Source organism: Megalops cyprinoides, chromosome 7 (genome assembly GCF_013368585.1).
Source record: "Megalops cyprinoides isolate fMegCyp1 chromosome 7, fMegCyp1.pri, whole genome shotgun sequence".
Classification (NCBI taxonomy): domain Eukaryota; kingdom Metazoa; phylum Chordata; class Actinopteri; order Elopiformes; family Megalopidae; genus Megalops; species Megalops cyprinoides.
The window spans coordinates 35,523,606-35,546,464 of NC_050589.1; the positions used below are offsets into that span (position 1 = coordinate 35,523,606).

Consider the following 22,859-nt stretch of genomic DNA (forward strand, 5'->3'; position numbering starts at 1 on the left):
AACACCTTTGGTTGAGTGTCATTTGGTAACAGTTACACTTTGTACGTCTGGCAAGGAGATACCTTTTATGCTCAACAGAACTGTATTTTTCTGATGATAAGTTATGGAAAACACAGTAACTTCGATCAATGTGACATGTGATTGCCAATGGGCACTTCTGCGCTCCAGTGCTCTCATACCTGTTTCACAGACATGCATTGGAATAGAGAGTTTATTCAAACAGGCAAGTTATGCATGGAAAAAATCTGGAGTGAACCCTAGAGGAGGAGGAAGAGAAAAGAGAGGGAGAGAGAGACAGAGAGAAAGAGGCAGAGAGGGAGAGAGAGCGAGAGAAAGACGAGGGGAATAAGACTATAACGTCATGCAGGGTTCACTGTGAAATGTACAGAAATCTTTATTGCCGAGAAGATTAGTTGTGTTTGTATTTCAATTATCATTGTTCATATTTCTTTTATTGCACCCCCCCTCCTGCTCCACTCTTGTAATTATTTTTTTTATTTCATTTGTACTGGTTTATGGGCACCCTAGCTGCTCTGAGCAGGGGATAATTCAAGTCCCTCACTTTCTGTCTGTCTCCCTCTTCCTGTTTATTCTCTCCTTGCTAATACTTTCAGAATATTGGACAATGAGAGTGGGAGGGGCTTCATAGGAAACAGAAGACATGGGTTATGTTAATGGCAGGCAATTCATATTTCCCTTAACATGTTTTCCCTTATAAAATAAAAAAAACAGTACAAAATAAAAAATAAAAGAAAAAAACAGAAGCACAAAAGAGAAAATGACAATGCTTTGTGTATTCTAGCTTGTGGGGAGACAAAAAAATCTCCCGCGCTTTAGTTTGTTAAGAAGTTTGCTTGTTTGTTTGTGAGCATTATTATGTTCTTCATTTGAATCTGTTCATGTATCTGCACTTAAAATGTGCATTTTGTCTGATTGTTTTAAGAAAAGGAGCAGGATATCCATCTATGGACTCACTGTTGCCGCTCCATGCACTTTTCAGGCCATGAATGTCACAGGGGGAGCCAATGTGGGGCGCCGTTGGGCTTGTCAGTCCGTGGGTGTACTCCCTCCACCCCCAGCCTCATACGGTGGTGACCCTCATGACAACCTCTCGGTTGGACGTGGCACTGATCCGGTGGTCGCTGGGCCGCAGCTGGCTCAGAATGTGCAGGATGGTATAGCCACAGTGGTGGTTGAGAATAGTCCTAACACGCTGGCCTCGTCCCCCTCCCCTGTCGCCGCTGGCCGAGCTGTGGGGGTTGTTCCGCGAGCCCCGCCCCCCACCCTTGCCACTAGAGCTGATTGGGTCCCCCAGGTCCTTGGCCTTTTCATAGTTCAGTACTTTCCACTGCTGATTGACGGCTTGCCAGCGCTTGAAGATCCGGTACACTGATGAACCCTCATGGATTATAAGGCCTGAGAAGAGATGGAGATGGAGATAGAAAAGATACATGAGGAAGACAGAGATAGAGCGAGAGATAGAAGGAGAAAGAAAGAGGGACAGAGAAAAAAGGGTGAAAGGAGTGGGAGGGTGAGTAGAATAAGCGAGGGAGTAGGGGAGAGGGAGAGAGAGTAGAAAGGAGAGAGAGAAAGAGAGGTAGATGGAAAAAGAGAAAGAGAGAGAAGGGGGGAGGGAGACATGGAGTTTGACCTGAGATCTCTTTCTAAACAACTATATTTAAGATTTAATCCTGGATGATAGTGTTAAGGCTAAGCAAATGAATAATCAATCAAACCGGATTTTGTTTTGTGCCTTGTGCAATTGTGACAATACCCTGGGCAGCAAGCAAAACACCAAAATAATCAAAAACTCACACAATCAATACCCAGATGACACTAAAGAGAAAAGCCTAAAATGATTACAAAATGTACACATTATGTGACAATAATGATAAAATATAAGAGAAAGGACTGAATATTGCTATGTAGACAATAACACAATATAACATTACAGCCCCAGTTCTAGTTTCAAGTGAGACTGTAATATTGAGAGACTCTGATTCCCATACAGAGTGAGGCTAAAAACATTAGCAATAAGAACATTAACATTCAACAACATCCATGCACTTTTCAGACCCACAAAGCCAAATGGACAGACCCAAACGCGAGTTTCAGCCTTGCGTTTAGACTATCTGGCCATTGAGCTGTATTTAATTTGTAACACCTTTTCCTAATGCACAGTTTAATGGTTTAATGCTCTGAATGCTAATGAGCTTGAAAAGCTAATCATATACACTCTAGTGTGGTGTGGATGGCAGCACCCTAGTTTGGAACCCGCAGCAGACGTACCCTGGTTGTGCCAAGGTCACTGTGTTTGGCCTGTGTGTATGTGTGTGTGTATGTGTGTGGGGGCTTATGTGGTCTTTCTCCTCACCTATGCACACGATGTCCATGAAACCGTACATGCCGTAGCAGATCTGGAAGAGCAGGTCCTGGCGCTGCCACTTGGCCGAGGGGCTGAGCGATGACCAGACCAGCCAGGAGATACTGGCGATGAGGAACAGGGAGCCGAGGATGATGGCGGCAATCTGGACCTTCTCGATCACTGTGAGGGAGATGGCCTGCCACTGAGACCCGGGAGGAGGAGGAGGAGGAAGAGAAGGAGGGGGAGGAAGAAGAGGATGGACCATCAGCACAGTGATGTGTTTTTGTGGATGACTGCTGCTGTAGGGTGCACAGACAAGTGTAGTCAATACGACAGAATGCTTTGTGTCAGTGCAATCTGTGTAGAAACAAAAAAAGCGCGGTGTGACACAACAATACATTATACAGACAATCTGTCCAGAAACAACAGTGTCATATTCCACAACAGACACTGGTTGAGTTTGTGTTCAGTTTGTTTATGTGAGGCTAAGTGCCGAGTTGGGTGCCGTAGAGCTGAGGTCAGTTACCTGTAGTGGGTTCTTGGTACTAATAGCCAGAACCTGATACTTGAAGTAGCAGAGCTCGCAACTCCAGGACCCACGCTCACTGATCCAGCGGATCAGGCAGGGCTGGTGAGTGCAACGCACTGAGCCGTCACAGCGGCAAGGGCTCAGCAGCTCCCCCTGCAGGAGAGGACAATCAGTTGCATCAACTGTCAGTTGAAAGCATGCAGGCTGAATTGATATGATTGTAAACGCAGATGCCTGTGCCGGAAATGGTGGGTAAATGTACTTCTAGTGACAACTGAAAAGAATTTTAGTGAACAATTCAATAGAATTTCCAAAATGGCTAAATCTGTGGAATTGTAATGCAATGTTTCGACAGTAAAAAAATCTAAAGGGAACACATTTTTGTCACAAAAGCTTTGCATCTCTCCACAGCATTGTGCGTAAACTAATGACACCATACCAGTGACACCAGTGCAATTTGCATAGCTGGACATTCAACACTATGGAGCAATGGCTCTAAAAGAGCACTGTAAATATGACCTTTTATAAACATTTTATATATATATATATATATATATATATATATATATATATATATATATGTATATATATATATATATGTGTGTGTGTGTGTGTGTGTGTATGTGTGTGTTCATTCTATGCTAGTTTTGGTCTCTGTCCTTCATAAGGTGAGACTTTTTGTTCAATTGTAAACCTGCAGCTCCCTCACTCTCCAAGCTGCACAGAATCTTGTGGTATTAACAAGATGTGCCAGTATTCTTGATACTGCATATCACTGCCATTTTAAAAAACGAGGGAAAATTGACTATATTAATAATTTATTTTGAGGTACGCACACACCATAGGTGGATAACTGAAAATTTTGTGTTAGCTTGCCAGCAAGCTGCTCTGTGACTGCATACGGAAAAGTATGTCGCACCCCGCTGTGTGTGTATCTAAAGGGATTGCATAAAATTGCTGTAACTGCCAAAAATACTTGTTTTTTATCTTGTTAACCCTTATATTAGTTCCATTTATTCTGAATGATGACGCTGTGTTGACCTAGCATTCATTTCTGTCCACAGGATTTCAGGTGACTTTACTGCGCTGGTGATGACGAGTGAGATTGCACCAAATAAAACTATATTCCACAGCAAGCGTTACGCTAAAAACCTCACTCTCTGATATAGCAATGGCTAATCTACTTACACAGAGTGCTAACCTGGCAACAGCTGAAATAGATTGGAAATCTGGACTATGAATGCAGAGCTGCGTGGAAAACAAAATGGATTTTTCTTGCACGTATGACTATACTACTGTGCTGGGCTGTGCGCAGACTTTCTGGAGGGCAGGGGCTCAAATTTAAAAAGGGCACGGCTGAGCAAGGTCGACCTGGCAGGAAAGGGCACTTTTGACTTAAGGACGAAAAGGGTAGGGGCTCAAGCCCCCGCTAGCACCCCCTCCCTGAGCACGTGCCTGTTACTGTGCTGTCTGGGATGGTTGTATAGTATATTGTGAAGAGAACAAATGGCAGAGAATAAATCTGTGACCAGAAAGGAGATAGAATAATGAAGTTAATATTTGATTGAATGTTCAACAACCTATGTGCCTTACACTCACTGACTCTCATACAGGAGCTTATCAGCTCTCAGGAGCTCACCAGCCCATCCGCTGGTGATCTCACTCATGGAATATTTCTGCATGTGTGAAGCACGTCAAACATGAGATCACTACTGTGTTTCCTTCAGGGTTAAGTCTCCACAAACATGCTTTTAGTGTACGAAAACAAGAAGTTACTCACAAAGCAGCGAAGAGTCATTAAAATTACTAATGCAAAAATGAAGCCAAGTTATGCAAAGCCATTTCAGCCACAATACCTCACACTTGCCACGCAGTCACTGCTTCACAACATTCATAAACTCAACTAACAAGTGTAACTTGGCCCACTTTTTATATATGAACAGAGCGTGGTCTGCCAATTGTCACATAAAAGTCTCAACTATATAAAAATGTCAGGGTGTAATCTTCTCAACTAATGTAAAATGCTGCTGATGACATAGAGTGTGCCAGACAGGATATGTCCATACTTGCTTGTAACAAAGACTGTGGTCTTCCACTGGCTGAAATAGCACCACATGTGTACGTCCTTACTAGCTGTGAACTTGGAAATATCTAGAGTCCAAGTGCCATTGTTACATTTCACTCGCCATAATGAAGAGATGTGGCTATTGGCTAAATGTGAGGAGGGACAAATGGTGAGCAGAAATACTTGATGATGTAATGCAGCAGGCAAATTATGATGGAAAAGAAACAGAAGAGGAAGATAGGAAAGAAAGCACAAAATGGTCCAGGTTTGGCTGTTTCTTGCAAGGGAGCATGAATCTGTATCCAAAATTTGTGCTTAAACAAGGTTTGATGAGGTTCTTCAGAAGTGTAGGTTTGTAAGGTCTTCCTTCTCCGGGTCATTAATGGAATAGCAGGTATACCATCTGTCCAGTCACAAAATTTAAAAGCTGGCATAACTTACATTCTAATAGTGTGTTGTAAATTAAAACAGACTATGTGTAATTGGTGCCAAACATGAAGTTAAAAGGCTGATTATTTATATGGAGCTACTTTTCCTTTGGTTTGGCACCAATAAGCTGGGCACAGTCTGCCTTAACCCTATTTTAATATGGGGCGCCAAGTGTAACAGACCTTTTTTCGTAGACAGAATACCTTCTGTGCTACGAAACGCATAAATTCATGACGAAACCATGTAACACCGTAACGCGTTTTGTCCACTAAAAACACAAACATTGTGTCCACGAAATATTGAAGAGAGCACATACTTTCGTGCACAGAAAACAAAACGGATGATTCTTGTCGTGCACTGAATTGACCGTTGAGCTTTTCATTTTCATTATAGAAGGCATTCCGTCCACGAAAGCAAAGGCTGCTTCAACTTTCGTAGACATCAGTGTTTTGCTTTCGTCAGTTACAGAACTTCAGCCTTTTGTCCACAAAATGAAAAGCACAACGGTCAATTCAGTGCACGGCAGGAATCATCCGTTTTGTTTTCTGTACACGAAAGTGTGTGCTCTCTTCAATATTTCGTGGACACAATGCTAACGCGTATGTGTTCTTCGTGGACAAAATGAGTTACGGTGTTACATGGCTTCGTAATGAATGTATGGGTTTCGTAGCACAGACGGCATTCTGTCTACGGAAAAGGGTCTGTTACACCTGGCGCCCCATATTTTAATAGCCATCATAAATAAAGTCGATGGCACGGATCCTCGCGCTGTCACATAGACTGCAGTATCATTGAGGCTATGAGATACATAACTTAATATTTCGAATATATCCCAAAATAATTTATAATGTCTAAGTCCTGAAATGATCTCGTGATAATGAATCCCCATTGTATTATTTATTTATCTATTTTTAAGATATAGACTCAACAAGCCACCGCAATTGCAAATAAACCTCACGCTTACAACCACACAGTCTTAAACGACTGCTAGCTCGCCGGTATATCCCTGCAAGCAGGCTTTGCCGTAAGCCTCATCACCGTCCGTCTCTCGTTTGTAGAGATGGCGCTCCGCGAGAATCCGTGGGAGCTCCGTTAACGGCAGTGTGTGCAGACACTGCAGGCGGGCTTCGTCCTCCTGCTTTATTTGGTCACCAAACCTCGCGCGGCTGTTCCGTGGGTCTGATGACAGCGAGGGGTGAGTCATCCCTCACAGCAGCGACAGGCGTTCCCAATCCCAGGAAAAAGGATGCGTGTACCAATCTGTATTAAATCTGCAACCACAGGTTATTTGACTTGTGATTGAAGTGATCATTTCAATTAAAGCAGCCTTTCTTCGCCGCAAGTTAATTAAGGATATATTCAAGGACTACTGTAGGCGTTGTGGGGTGACATCAGATAATGTCACAGCACCTTTCAGTTGTGCTTTCAGTGTTTTATAATGTTGCTCGATTTAAAACGTAAATGCTTGAAGACCAATTTTAACTGTACAAATTCAAATCCTACGCATCAAATCAATTAACAAAAAGCAAGTGCGTGCGTCCACACAGTACGAACCAGCAGGTGAGATTTTACAAAGAACCATTAAAAATGGTAAGTTCAGTCAAATTAATTACAGTCTGGTTGGAGCCAGTTCTGTTTGATTACTGAATTAATTCATTAACGTTTTTGTACAAATTCTTCTCAGCTAAATGGTCACGTTAGACAAATTAGCAGATCATTACAAGTGTTTCACAGAGATGGTGATAGGAGATGAAGTCTCCAGACTATCGCAAAATGTTTATTTTGGGAACTCTTTCACGAAACATCGCAGGGATATACAGGCAGGTGAAGTCTTACGATTTTGGAGTGTTTGAAGAGCTCCGGATTCCACCTCCTATCAGCCCTTCTGCCCCACTTCCTGCTCCGAGATGTTCGGATAAAGAATATTAAAATCAGCTTTGGGCAACCACTTTTTTATTTACGAAAATTGAAACAACAGATAAAATAATTTCTCAATCATTCTATTTTTGCTGAAATTGCTACAGAAATCCTGTTTGATCAACATTTGGGTGACTGACTTTGATATGACAGTTTATAGGGAGTCTTGACGCTGACAGCAAGATGAGTTTGTAATTTGCTGATCTCATCAGATGGCAAACTGACAATGAGAGAAGGAGAAAGTGCATGGATTTTAATAAATGCCCTTTTATTGTAATCTAATGACCACAGATTCTGGCCTATTTGTGCCTTAAAGTGCTGATGACCCTCCTCTCCACTTTCTGTTGTTTTTATTCAGGCAGATGCTCCCTTGATGATGACATCTCTTTAATGCATGTGTATCTGTGCTTTTCTGTGTGTATGTGTTTGTCTGTATATGTCTATGAATGTCTGTATATGTCTATGAATTTCTGTGCGTATGTGCCTGTGTGTATGTCTGTATGAATGCTTCCATGCAGTTCTCTGTGTGTAGTTCTATGCCTGTAACATACGTGTGCTTTTGTGTGTCTGTATGGGTTTGTTTGTACCCATTTTGGACACTGAACTGTTGAGGAGGAAATTATGTAAGAGAGCAGTGGGCGGGGCTCGTAGCAAGGCAGAGCACAGGACCGCCTGTCTGCTAAGGAGCAAGGCAATCCACTGATCTGTCATGTATAATGTAGATCCTGACCTTCAGACAGCTTGCAGAGCAAATATACAGCTGTCAAAAGGTCAGCATTGCATCGCCAGTGACAAGAGAGGAACAAGTTTCCACCATTGGCATGGCATCGCCATATTTTCATAGGATATGCATAGTCACAGGTGAGTTTTCTGACTAATGGCAGTCCACAGTCAAGAATCATGATTTAGCTCTCACTGCTTTTCTTACTTAAGAAGGGGGCAATAGATATACACATGGTTACCCTGAAGGTCTGTTGTATATTACTGACGCTAGGGCCTAGAGTCCGTGTAGCCACGGAGCGCTCTGTTATTAATTTTGGTCACAAAATTAGGTGAATTGACTCAACATTTTGAGTTTGGATGGCTGATGTGAACAATGAAAAATATTGAGGAAATAAAGACAAAAAATGTGACAGTTTCTTCATTTCAGAACAAAGCTTGCTATTGCTTGATTGACCAGACCCCTAGAAGAAAGCTGTGAAAATAATAACGGGCTTTGGGGGTCCGATTGCTTTTATGATAGACGAAAAAAGGAATATATTTCCATTCACGTGCAGTAATTACCAAGTGTAACTCGCTCCTAGGCCAAAATTTTTATTTGTTTTTCATTAACGGCTGGCAGATCGATGCGGGGGCACAGCGTGGCGCTGCCCGGTTGACGTGAGTCGGGTGTATCCAGCAGCTCAGCTTCCTGCGCGGACGTGGGGGTGTGTGGGGGATTTCAGGAGTGGGGCTGGTGAGGAAGAGGTGAGCCACTCCCCCCCAGCTGAGCGCAGCACCCCTCAGGGAGGCTACACACAGACACTCCCGCACACGCCACGGCGAAACTCACCGGAAATAACGATTTTCAATGCCACCACATGGTGGCATTCGTCAGAGACCACCACAGGCGAGCGTGGCAAAGTGGCGCTCGGGGGGAAAATTTTCTACTTTTTCCTGACAACTGTACAGTCTTCTCCAAGCTCAACCAATCCCCCAAGAGTGGGCAGTCTTGCTCTGCAGCATTTCAGTGTTATACCTGAAACTCCCGTCTACATTATCACCATTACGTCAGTGGTCTGACTTGCTCATGTTTTGTGTAGTATGTGGTATTTTATTGTCAATGTTGTGGAATGTGAGAACTTATTCACCATTGACCTAGATGGCTAAATAAAGACTGACAATGGTGATGACAATGAGTATTATATTGGTATCTGGAGTTATATAATATCACTCTCGTTACACAGAGACAATGCCTCGAGCATTCACCGCAGTTATTCATGGAAGGAGAATCTCAGATGCCTAAAACAAATAGAGCCATCTGCTACGGTTTCATCCAAAGACCTACACCTCCTGTACCTTCCATTGCCATTAGGGCATACCATCAAGGCTATGTGCCAACACCTCTTCTGCTTGCTCCCTCTCTTTTAAACCTCTGGCTCAAAAGTACAGCGCAGAATGCAGTAGTATCCTCTATGTGAATGCATGCATATATCAAAAAGAGGATATTATATTCCTCCAAGAGGAAATCCAAAGATGGTCTTTGCACTCTGATGGTGGGCTACCAATATAGCACAGAGGGAAATCATCTGCCAGGAAAGGTATACTACCTTAGTATCATGTAAATTATGTTATTGAAAACAGAAGAAGATGAAGGCAGAAGATGGACCAGACATGTTGGAAACTAACCAGCTGATCATTACAAACGCTGAAAGATTTGAATTCCTTATTGGCTGCTAGGGTTGGGAAAGCAGAAATGAATCTCAGAGGGATTGCTAGTGGAATCCGAATGACAGCGCAAGCTGAGATTTTGGGTTCTTCCCAAACAAGATGCAAAGACATTATGAAAAGGCCTGGTTAACAATTTCAAGCTGACTGAAAAATCCAAAAGAGAAAAATAAAAAATGCACAACATTGCAGTGTGAAATAGAGTTTAAGGTCCACTCTTGTGATTCTTATTTCATTTTACACCACAGCATGAGCCTTAACAACACCCATGTCGTTTTTGTGCCTAATTTTGCAGAATATAGGCAAAGTATCTCTTAAAATTCTGACAGGCAGAGATTAATTAAAGTATCACCTGCTGTGATGGATACCGTAAATTTCTTATTATTCATCAGCATAAATACTAATTAAATATGGGGGCTGGTAAATGGACATGTCTGCATGTTGAGCTGTCAAGGAACCGTCTTTACTGAAGTGCCTGTTTAGCCAGCATCAAATGCATTTGTTTCCTTTTTTGTTTCGCTTTTCTAGGACTGTGAAAGGGAGTAGATTAGGTTTAGCTACCAGGCTTTGGCTGTTAGATATATTTTTGAACATTCATATACATTCTTCATTTCTGAATTTTTTTTTTTTTGTAAACCAAACAAAGAAATGTGTAACATCCATATCAGTTTTAAATGTGGTTTCATATTCATGTTTATGTAATTCACAAAAATGCTGGCCGTAAGTGTTTTAGACATTAAGTCCTGATTTGCTACTAGAGAGAGAGAGGCTGGGGGAGTAAGGCCAAGATCTTGGAAAAAGACAAAAAGGTTTTTTTTTTTTCATCTTTCTTATTTCAGTATATTGTTTTCATGTGGTGTACTCAGGAGGAGTTGGCCCTTTGGTGAACACCTGTCTAAAACAGAATCTCTCTGTGGTCTTATGTTCCAAAGGGGATGAAAAGGAGCATTTACTTACTGATCTCTCTGTCATTTCATTCCCAAACCATCATGCAGTATGTGTCACATATAGAATATTTATATGGTACTTCATGTGTGAGTATATTAAAATGTACAAATACAGTGTTAACATCTCATGAATATTTAGTTAAGTATTTATTAAGTCGTTTTTTGTGGAAAAATACATTTCTACCACATGTTCAGGAAAATAACCACTACTTGTAACATTATGTCAAGGGGGAAATAACTCCTGACAATGCAGCTCCCTGCCATGAAGACCTTGTGTTGTAATAGCAGGGGTTGGATATATAGATCTTAAATAAAATTGTAGAGCATGCTCAAGAGATCAGATCTCCTCTCTTGGTCCAAATTTAGGAGCATGATTATAATGACAACACAGCCATTGATCGACATAAATGGAATTCAGATGGTAATACATCTTTACACATCACCACAAAAATTGTTAATCTAGCTAAGAGTGTACTGTACCCTCGTGGTTTTGTGTAATGGTTCTTTGACTGATTTCAATTTCTATAAATTGAATAAATTCTCTTAGGTGCATATAAAGTCTAGATATTGCTCCATGTTCAAAACATACAGTGTACGCACTAACTGGCAAACACAACTTACTGAAGGACAAACACATATGTGCACACTAATTAGCAAACACACACACTTTCCAATGCATAAATTCACTAACTGACAAACACCTAACCCAGAGAGAACAACATGTAAGAAAACACACGTACCACCCTCGTAGGTATTCCAAGACTTGGAGGAACACAGGCACACACACAGCAAAACAAGAAAAGCAATTACATATGTCATTTTATCATCTTAAAATAATGTTTAACAAGATCTTAGTTCTGTTTTTCCTAAACAGACAATTATTAGTATCTAAAATATGTCTTTAATTTATTTTTATTAAGGTATTCTGTAGAAGGAAGAAAAATATGATGGTGGAAACAAAAAAAGAGGAACCGCACCTTAAAACGTTTTGATAAAAGCAGTTATGTAAATGATCCATGAACCATGAACCTTCTTACTGTGCACTAATATGCCCAGTCCAGTTCATGGACATCTCAACTGAGTCTCCAAAGGCTATGTCTGACCCCCAATTTGCCAGCAGAGTCACTGTGAGATGAGTTGCGCGTTTGCCCCAGGGTCCTGACACACTTGACAGACAGCTAATTACGATTAATATTTTATGCCTCCTGAAGAGCTAATTGTGTTTGTGGAGGTAATTGAGCAAACGGCAGGGAGATGACACAGTCACCTGTCGTGGCACTAACTACTACTACAATCCACACCTTGGAAAATATATAAATAAGAACGCTTAAATGCTTCAACACAAGGAAATACATACTGACAGTGTGTTGAAATATTGTCTTGCAAAGGGTCTTCATAACTGTTGATACAGTGGCTGCCGGAGTTGATCTAAATCAATTCAAATACATTATTGATCAGCTCCATGCACCCAGTGCAACCTATTGTTTCCACATGCACATGTTGAAATAGATTTATAAACCAAGGTGTTGCACACAACCTGTGCTGAAATTGATTGGGTTTATGAAAGTTATTTATGATTTAGACTGCACAATAGTATACAATTCTTCCAGCTTAGGGTCAGTGTAGGGTTAAGGATGTAGGGCAATTTACAGGGCCACATCTCCTGCAAAACCCCCCAAAGGAATGTAAGTGTTTACCCCTGGGCTTGCAGGAGGTCAGGAGGGTGCAATAGTTATCTGGATACCTCAGGTACCATGCAACACCCACCAAGCGTGACTATTAAGCAACTCAACCGGGGGGGTAGCGGCAGTCCAACCCTTGCCGCTAATCTCTGGTCAGCAGGTCACGCTAAGGGCAGCTGCATCCTGGACTCTGTCTGCTGCCAGGCAACCTACAGCACAGCCACACTCAGGACTCTGTTCATCTCTTGTCAAAAGTATTGAATATGGTCATTCTCATGTGCAACATAATCATATTTGGCGTCATTTGAAAGCTAATTTCACATGCATGTCAATGATGTATGTAGCAGGGAGGTACGATGGGTTCGTAATAAAGATTGTAACATGTGGCACAAAAGCTAACAGTGAGGAATGCACTTATCTTTGCATTCCTCACCCGCTAGCACCCCTTCGTACCCCCCCCCCCCCCCCCCCCCCATGATGTCCAGGTATATAAGGGGGAAACTGGTATAGTTCGGGGAGACTCGTTAACACGACCTCCTGCGCACTTTGCGTATAGCCTATTCATTATTCTTTGCCTCTCCGTTGTACTCTGTTTTTCCATCACATTGCCTACTGTTCATTATTTGGGATGATCATACATTGTAACAAATAAATTCATTTATTGTAACTCGATGGTCATCGTCCGTCTTACTCGCTGCAGCTGATCACTGTATATCGTAAGATAACTGCTATTTACGTGCTTATAGAATCATTATGCTATTGGTATACTCCGTAGTCCCTCCCCTATACAACTAGTGCCATTTTAGGTCGGGCTCAGGCCACAGGCACGTATGCATCTCTGAGAGACTGCAACCCGTATAGAGCAACACTACGCGAGATCAGAGGCTACAGTCCCTCGGTTGCATATATAAGCATTCTGTCTTAGCGATTAGCAGAGAGGCATTTGAGTGATTCGGTTACTAAATTAAAATGCGTTAACAGTTACAAAATTTAGAGTCAGATGCATTAAAAACAGTTATATTTAATGAATTTTGTTCCGCCAAAGGTAAGACGCCCATCTTTCGCCACTCGGGCACTTCCGTCGTTGGTGTATTCGAGTGAAAGCTCTACGGGCAGCTCTACAAGGATGATTTAGAGAGAACTTCATCTGAACTTTTAGCAGAACTCTTTTAGCTATGCTACTCATAAATGACAACAAAATAACCTCATTAACTTCTCATTGGGACAGGAAAAAACATCTGGCTACTAGCGGGAAGTATGGCTACTTAAGTCTAAAAAGTATGACAGTACAGAATCTGGGTCAGGATGTGCTGTGGGTTTGTGGAGGCTTGATAAAAGCAAAAAGTAAAGATTCAGCAGAGCCTCCACAAGCTGATGCAGGTTTTACTGTGCTTGATAGCAAACCAAAGTTGTATTTCAGCTCAAAACTCACCTGTCTCTTGAGCACTTCGATGCACAATCATAATCTCCCTCCTCCACTCTCTTTCTTTGTTATCTTGTGCACAAACAAAGTGTTCCATGAGACCCTTGGGTCAGAACGCTCTCTGATGGCTATGGACACCAGACCTTCTACCTAATGTGCTGTCAAAATGTGCAAAGAAGTTGGCATACATTTGCTTCGGTCTTAAGTGAGTCACGCGTGCACAGCACACGTGCGGGTGCACACGCATGCACACACATACTCGAACGTGCACTCACACACAATGGCAGCAACATCTCGCTGTGATTCCTGGCTTCCTCACTGTGACAGAAAGGTCATTTCCAGCTGTGTTCCAACACCGTTTACAGCTTTTTCCTAATGAGCTCAAGTCAAGCCAACAGATCCGTTCCTGCCGTAAAGTCCTGTCGCACAGCTGCTGTTTTAGAGCTTGGCTCCCAACCAAAGACCTAGCCATTGTTCTGCCCGCCTGTACGGGTACATTACTTGCACAAATAATGAGTGTAACATTTCGCCAGCACACTCTCTTACTGACAAATTTATTGAAATGCTGACTGAAAGATTTGCTCCCAAGCAAAAATGATACTGCGATGTAGACCAATTAGGCAAACCATGCCCATTACTTTCATTACATTCATCAAATGAATTAATTATTTCATGGGTCATGATCAATTTTACTACAGCAGAATTGTACATCCTTAATCACTTACGAAAGACTCACAGATAGATTAGAGGCTGGTATTTCTGTAATATTCTCAGTTTTTCATAGAAGCACTCCCCCTCCTCTGTCTCCTCCCATTCTCCCAGTTGAGTATGTTTGCAGCTTTGAACTATGCAATATATACTATAAAACCATATATGTGGTACGGACATTTTTTAAAGTAGTTACTCTGTATATCTAAAAGCTATTTGGTAGAGTTACGAAGTGCAGTTGATATCGTGGATATTTGACATGTGGTGAATTTATCAGACACCTAGGTGAGAAGGGAGAGAAATCTCTGCAAAACATTGAACAAGAGTAGACAGCACACAGTATCTGTGTGTTCCTCATCTAATGGAGCTAGAACAACAGGAACCTAACCAATGATATCCATCCCTTTGGTGAATGGTCAGAGTCATGTCAGAGTCTCTGACATGAAATAAGAAAAAAATGAATCTGAAGCACTTCTGCCTGAATGCCTGTCATCATCTTTCTTTACATTCCATAGACAACTATATATCTAAAACCAACCCGGCTCTGCAAACTAATACTATTTTCACAGTGAGAAAAAAATAATATGGTAAATGCCTGTGCTTGTTATATTGCAGGCTATATTCACAGGTAGGGAAGAAAACCACTTAACCTGAATGGCTTCAGTACATAACTAGAAGTACAAATGAACAATTTGCAAGATGTAAGACATGTAAGCACGCCCTGGACAAATGCATCTGGTGCTCATATAAATAATAACTAAAAGACTTGTACTTGTTTGCTCACTGAGCACATCACACCATAAAAAGCTGAGCTTTGAATCTGCCTGCTAAAATCCATGACAGCTACACAGAAAAGGCCTGTTTCACATCATTGTTCTGAAGATTCAAGACATATTTCAGATTTTCTCCTTTAAGAGTATATTGACTGAAATTCTGTCCAGTACTAGACAGAGCAGTTTAAACTCCCTGAGCCTTATTTATTTATGTATTTATTTATTTATTTATCTTCAATTATTGAAATATGTACTCTATATTGCAACAAAACCATCTGTCACTCAATTTGTAAGACGAAATCACAAAAACAACCGAGATGTAGCCTTGCATTTTGCCAATCTGAAAACACAGACTTCGGTACATGATGTAGGCCACATGGTGTTTCTCATTAATAGTAGCGGTGTGGGCGGACAGTGGGTGGAACGTAGTGGCCAACATACTGATTTGTCCTTTGACTGGGTGCAAGCAGGTGTCAGTTTGCATAAAGTGGAGAAACATTTGCAGGACAGAAAAGAAGCTGTTTCACCAGGTTACTCAAGCAGAAATTACTTCAAGGCGGAGGTTTACATACTTGTTGTAGAGTGGTACCCTTTTCTGCCTACGGATTCGATTTCAGTGCCCCACTATGATGTCTGTCCCTTCCAAGTACCCCTCACAACCTTTTAAAGTACCCTCTGGGGGTACCTCTGAATTAAGGATTTTTATGCAATGCTATTGGTGCTATGTCTAGAGCCTGATATAAGATGTTGAGGTAAGGGTCACTTTGGGCAGGTAGAATTTTTTTCATGTTCTAAATCAAATGCAAATATCTGTATACATTGCCCCTCTGAATACATTCACTCCAGCATCCTTGTTTATGTGTAATGGTAATGCAAATACATGGGGGCACAGTGTTGCTACTACTATACCAATGGCAGCCAGGACAAAATGCTGACAAGCTTTTTTTTCAGGACAAGGTTGATTTCCTTATAAGAAATCGGTATCAATTTACTTTACACCTCTATTATCACTTCATTACATTGTAATTGTTTCTTTGCTTTTTGGTTCTATGTAATAGTCTACACACCCTCAGGGAAGCACTGGTAATTGCAACTGAGCTTTGCACTGTTACCATACACCTTATTTTTCCCCATTTATCCTGAGATATAATGTAAATGCAACCAGGGAATTACTAGATGTGACTGTTGACAGCACAATACTCTTTAAATACATAGAGATGAACATCAACAGGGAATATTGACCAAAATTTTGAAGGGGCCAATGGAAGGGGACTGTGTCTCAGTCAACACTGGACATTCAAAAGGAGAGTCAGCCTATTTACATCTGAGAGCCCATTTTCATTAAGAACTTCACAAATAAAGGTCTCCACAGTATCTGTGCATTTACACCAGCTGTGCTAAGAACTCAGGATAACAGAAAATAACTAAAGAAAATGTGGTTGATGTCAAAAGGATATCTAGCAAAAATCCAAGAGCAAGCATTTTCATTATTGCTGCACAAATTAGTATTGAATGCATGAATGGATTTTTCCTCTACGGTATCAAGAGTAATTGCCTGTAGTTTCACTGCTATAATAATAGAGAGTTAATGGCTCCTAATTTCACCTTAGCAAAGGTCGAAAGTCATGAATGAGGACATATTTTGTAGGCACAATGGTCCTCTTTTTGTGTTTCAGCATATTACGTGAGGTACAAGTGTGGAGATCCTTGCTTCCATAGACAAATAGGACAGGTATATGGTTGTTTTACAGATTTTATAGTAAACTATGGTGCTAAAGTGCTATGAGTTTTTAAGGGCTCAGAGCTTGTAACCTGATAAATTAGTTTGATGGGTATACTAAGGAAAGAGTGAACATTTCTACATTACTTGTTTTCAGGACACAATAATGCTAAATACAAGCAATGATAACAATAAGACTATATTTATAAAGAAAAAATAATAAGAAGAAGCATAAGACAAAGATCACAACACACAGAGGACTGCAGATGTAAACACATGGAGTCGATGACAATGTATATTCAAAGAAACAAAAGCAATGAATTGTAATGGATAGGTATCATGCCAAGGGGCAGTGATGTGGTGCAGGGATCAACAAACTACTCGTAGTGAGGTTGCAGGTTCTGTTTGCTGGTGGCCCTTTTGAGCACGGCATGTAACCCCAATTACTTCAATGTTATGCTGTATAACTGGTAAGTATGTGAAATATGAGGTATGAAAGCTTCTCTGGATAAGGGTGTTTGCTAAGCAGATAAATAATAGATAACACTAAAAGCGAGTGCATTGAAAAGAACACACACAATTAACCAGTATAATTGGATACAAATTTGAACTCTGGTCTCAGCTATCATTATAAATGATGGAACAGCTATACAAAAATCTGTTGAAGTTGCACTGCATTGCCCAGCAACTGACAATGTGTACAGCGTAAAATATGAAATAAGTAGACCAGGGTGGGGCGTTCTCTCATATGTTTTCGCATACAAGAGACGATGAACCCTCAGAGTAAACTGGGATTTTTGGAAGTGATAACTGCGACTCTCTAGCTAACGCATATTATTAAACTAATGAGTCCGGCATTCACCCACAAAGAGAACTGCTGAAAACAACCTAACATTACTGATAGCCATTCCTTCGACGACTCGTTTGCTCTATTATCGATTGATTAGACTATAGCCTGCTTTTCTACTACAGCAGAGATCAGCCTTCCCGCGCAATCGGGAAGCCACTGTGGCAAATGGGCAAACGAGGAGCGCGCGGAGCCCGATTAGTCTCGTGGGCATTGTTCTTGTTTTTCTTTCTTTCTTTTTTTTTCAAGCCGGCGACGATAAACGCCACTGACATGCTTATAGCTGCCAGCGTTTAGCCTCCTGTCAACTTAGCTGATCGGCGCATTACATTTCATCCATATTCAACCCACAGCAGGAACGAAGGGACTGGGTGGGTGTCGGAAGCAATGGGTGTCTGGCAGTATGGCGTGGATGAAAAGACAAACTGAAGGGAGTTAAACTGGAAACGGATCCCTCTCCCGATGTTCACTACTGCACTGCTGCTGCCTCTGACTAGGCTATGGCAGACAGGAGAGGTTCGACAATAGGGTCCCTTAGTTTGAGCGAGAGCCTAATAAAAACAAGTAAAGCTATTGTCTTCACACCAATAACTGTCTGGTTAGTAGCCTATATAGTGCGTACAGACGTAGACTTATTCGATTGCAATGCAGATCACCGTCACCATGGGCTCGAATAAAATGAGAACACAAGAATGTGTGTTGAAATAATGGCAAAACAAACAATAGCGCGAAACAAAATGCTCAGCAAAACAGTAATATAACGAGTCTGTGTTTCAAGCGATTATATCAGGCGCTTAACAGTCGTCTACTCCTGCTGTACATTTGTATCAGTTGTTAGCATATTGACATCACAGAGACCGATTGAACTGTACAGGTTTGCCTACGTGGCTACGCGTGTCTTTGTCTTTAAGTGTGCACATACATATAACCCGACGTGTCATTTGGAGTGTTCAATAAACACTAAATATACTATATAATTTCACTAAACATAGCATGCAATTGACATGAAAACAGACTGCAGAGAATCGTGACGAGGGTAGTCTTGCGGAGCAGCGAATAGAGGAGTCGCGGGTGTAAACAAGGGAAAGGAACATTACCTGCTCGGGACCCTGGAAACAGATCCGGCACTGAGGCGTGCGAATGCTGCTCTCCGTACTGCTGGTGAGCGATACAGCATCTAGGCCAGCTTGCAGCTTCGGGTCCTTCTCCTCGAAAGCTAGGCTCCGCGGCCGAGGGTCTGTCCCGTAGTACTCCTCTTCATCGTCCCGGGAAGAGCAGTCACTAAAAGGCGGCCATCCGCAGCCGCCCATACCGAGTCCTCTCATGGTTGTTCGTCTATCTGGGTCTATGTCAGTGTCAGGCCGTCTAGTACCGGACCGCATCAAAACCAGTACTTTCAGTTCGTTGAAAAACATGCGGATCCGATACTTAAACATCATTGACTACATATGCATATAGGGGCTAGACTGAAAAAAAAATGACAAGACGGGTTAAATGATCTTAATATTTCAGATGCAGTTTTTTTCGACTATTATTATTGGTATTATTATTATTATTATTATTATTATTATTATTATTATTATTACGACGACGGCGACTACCAAAGGGGAACAAGTAGATGCTGTTGTCTTACGGGATCATCGCAAGAACAAAATATCAAGAGTAATAGAAAAGTATTACTACTGAGCAAGAAAAAAGTCGGTCAATAAATATTCAAAAAGAGGTCATAAGGGAAGGAACACGTTCGGTAGTTCAACTGATGGCATTTGTATAAACCAGTGTGGAGGAACGGGCACACGCTTTTACCCCATGAACGGACAGACTCTTTTTCAATATCAATCGACTGCCCAAAAATAACACAGAGGCGCGATCTCAGGTTCTCAATGCACTAATAATAATGATAATCATAAAGTAGCTTACTAATATTTTAGAGCCTGTTGCCCACGGTAACGCTCTAAATATTGGTTTTAGAATGCACTGCCCTAGGTTTGCATTGGCAGTTCCGTATTCTGCTATCCAAACCAGAAGACAGCGAGAGAGGGAGCAAGTGAGAGAGTGAGCGACAGAGGAACAAGGAAAATATAAAATGGCACTTAAAAAACAGACAATACCACGTTATCAGTAGATCCACACAGCCATATCTGGGTGTCGTTTCCAGTACCATACTCCAAAGCGTTGAGGAATAAATAGAGTTGGAATTAAACGTAATTCAGATCGTCTCTCCTTTGTTTGTCTCTGAGTAGCATCCCGGCTATTAGATCATGGTGATTCTTCTCTGTTCCTTTCTGTATTTTTTTCTGGTGGATCTACTGAGTATCCGTCCCACACCGTCCCCTCTCCGAACACCGCCGAGACCCGATTCACAATCCAACGTGTTCGCATTTTAAATCGGATCGGATGAGACATAGACAATGAGCAAAAAAACGCATATCCCTTTTGCATCGAATATCCATCATGATTTTTTTTCGTTCTGCAATGGTCCTGCACAACATACAATGGGAAGATGTTGCACCCAAACAAGGAATGCAGCGAATTCCTACATCAGAGCGGCATAATGACGCCGATGTGCCTTACATTCAAACTGAAGACAATTAAAGGAATATTAATTGTGGTTACAATATTTAAGAGCAAAACCAATAGTATTGTTGCCTCGCTGAAATGGATGACTTTGAGAGCGGACCGATGCCGCTCCTTGTTCCAGAATATCATGCTAATTTAAGAATGATCTGTTTCTAAAATGTAGTCGTTGTTTTCGCTCTTACTTATAACGAATATATTTCTTCCTATCCTTCTTTCCGTGAGGGAAAAATAGCCAGTTTTGCTGCGTATTGACAGGCGCCGCTGTCCGAGGTGCTGATCTATGTGTGACGTGTTGGCCACGTGTTAGTTTGACCCGGGAAATCTGAACTGCAGGCCCTGTTTGTGTGTATATGTGTGTGTGTTTATATATGTGAGAGCTAAGGTTGTTGTACCACAGATTTCTACCAACAATCATCATTATTGTTCTGAGCACACTTACACCTACTAGAATTATTTTGTCGAGAGTTGTGTTCTTTAAGGACTTATTCCACCAAAGTTTTGTGTATCTGTACACAGTATGCAATCTTTGTAGAGAATGTGTTATTTCAATAAAGGAAATTATGTCATTTTAAATCTTAGTTCTGCTCTATCATTCCTCTCCGTTTTCTTTTCTCTCTCTGTACATTTTACACTCATTTAATCTGCTCGTTCTCCATAGTGACCCCACTGGATTGTTCGGAGTAGATTTGAAAATCGATGTTGTCTCATTTAGCCTGGGTGAGTCGGTGATGGATGACGCCATTCCAGCATAAAACTGGATAGACGTTCAAATAACCTTGTCACACTTAGGCTGGTTTCAGCTCTTACAATTCTTTCATCTACTCCAGGACTAAGAGGAGCAGCGAATTAGACCTGGCAATCATAAAGGGGAGGAGAAGTTGTGCAATTATAAAGCCATTATATCAGTTCCCTAATTTTTACATTTTCACTGCAAATATCCCCATCTGGAATACGGTGCCGTGGTATGATTCATGTCCTCTTTATATTTTGCAAGTATATTGACGTGCAATTTATTGAAGTTATTATTTAATTCTCGTCTTTTCATTCGGCGCTTTTCCAAGAAAATTAAAGCTCAGCGTAACGAATCTAAAGCCTGTTTAGAACGCACTTGCTGAGATTTCCAAACTGCGTCGCTTCGCTGAGTTAATGGGGCCGGGAATGCAGCTGGTGCCACAGCCGAGCCCGGTGGCTATCCAGGGTGCTGAAAGTCGCTCCACCATTAAAACCCGGAGCGGCGCCGCTCAAACAGCCCACAAAGTGCTGTCTAGCGTGTATAACAGGCAAACGAGTTATTACAGAAAAGCAGTAAAACATCTCCCTCTCGTCTAAATGCATAGTCTGTAAGGTCATTGTCGAAGTCTAACGCTACAACGAGAAAGCAAAATAAATCAAATCAACCGGAGACTGTGAAATCGTAAAGATCTTTCCAGGTAGCCCAAACGAATCTTGTTGAAACTAAAAAATATCATTGTTGTTATTATTAATATTAACAAAGACTTTTGAGTAATCAGAGTAATAAACTATGACTACTGAGCAAGAAAAATGTGAGCGAATGAATATTCAAAAATGATTATTATTATTCATATTGTTGATTTTTGTCATTTGGTATGGTGCTGTATGATACAGTAGTAGTAGCTGCAGGTTTTTAAGAGCACAGCTGATAGCTAAAGGCATGCTTTAGCTAGATACTTTTTAAACAGAAAATTTTGTCCCTGCCACCATGTGTCCTATTATCTCTGAGAGTTCTTTAAGGCCAGAACTCATAACACAGACATTCTATTTTATTAAGATATTCAGCTCTTGCATTTCATCCATCTTCCATCTAGGAGGTTCCAATTAGAACACAAAGCTCCAGCGTCTGCCTTCTTATGCTAGCTATGGACATTCTGTTTCAGACCACACCCCTTCAAGAACATTTATAACAAGTTAACAAATTGGAACACTTGTATCATCAACAATGGCAGAGACAGAATTTTGAAATAGATAGAGCTGAATATCTGCTCATAATAAATTGAATATCTGTGTGTATCTGTGTACTTCAGCTTAACTAGGGAAAAACACAGAGTGCCCAGCCTCCCTAGTGAATCAGTCTATGATGGGGCACTCTGAGGCTCTTGTAATAACTATCCTCCAACCACTAAGTAACTACTTATTCCAAAGCCAAACCATTACATTGCATCCTTTAGCCAAGTCTTTCCCGCTCCCCTTCAATGTGACCTCAAAAGCATTTGTAAGTAACATTTTTTTCTGTATGACACTGGAATTTGACAATAGCCACAGGAGTGGAGGGCAGGTACAGCATCCATTTCAAGGGCTCTGTAAAGAAGTAGGATGTTTTAGGAGCACTGCAAAGTGAGGCAAGGAAGGAAAAAAAGTGTCGCATTAGAGCATGAACAGGAGAGGCACTGGCGGGATCTCAAGAGCGAAGTAGTGCCATATGTCGCATA

At 41.4% G+C, this 22,859-nt stretch overlaps 1 protein-coding gene across 1 annotated transcript; it reads right to left on the reverse strand.

Annotated features, from left to right (window-relative positions):
• Positions 1–130: 130 nt before the first annotated feature.
• On the reverse strand, positions 131–20,784 carry march9 (membrane-associated ring finger (C3HC4) 9). The gene is made up of 4 exons (XM_036533082.1): positions 18,930–20,784; positions 2,892–3,047; positions 2,375–2,567; positions 131–1,416 (listed from the first exon to the last, which is right to left on the reverse strand). The coding sequence occupies exons 1-4, from the start codon at positions 19,269–19,271 to the stop codon at positions 1,082–1,084; spliced, it is 1,026 nt and encodes a 341-aa protein (XP_036388975.1). The 5' UTR covers positions 19,272–20,784; the 3' UTR covers positions 131–1,081.
• Positions 20,785–22,859: the final 2,075 nt, after the last annotated feature.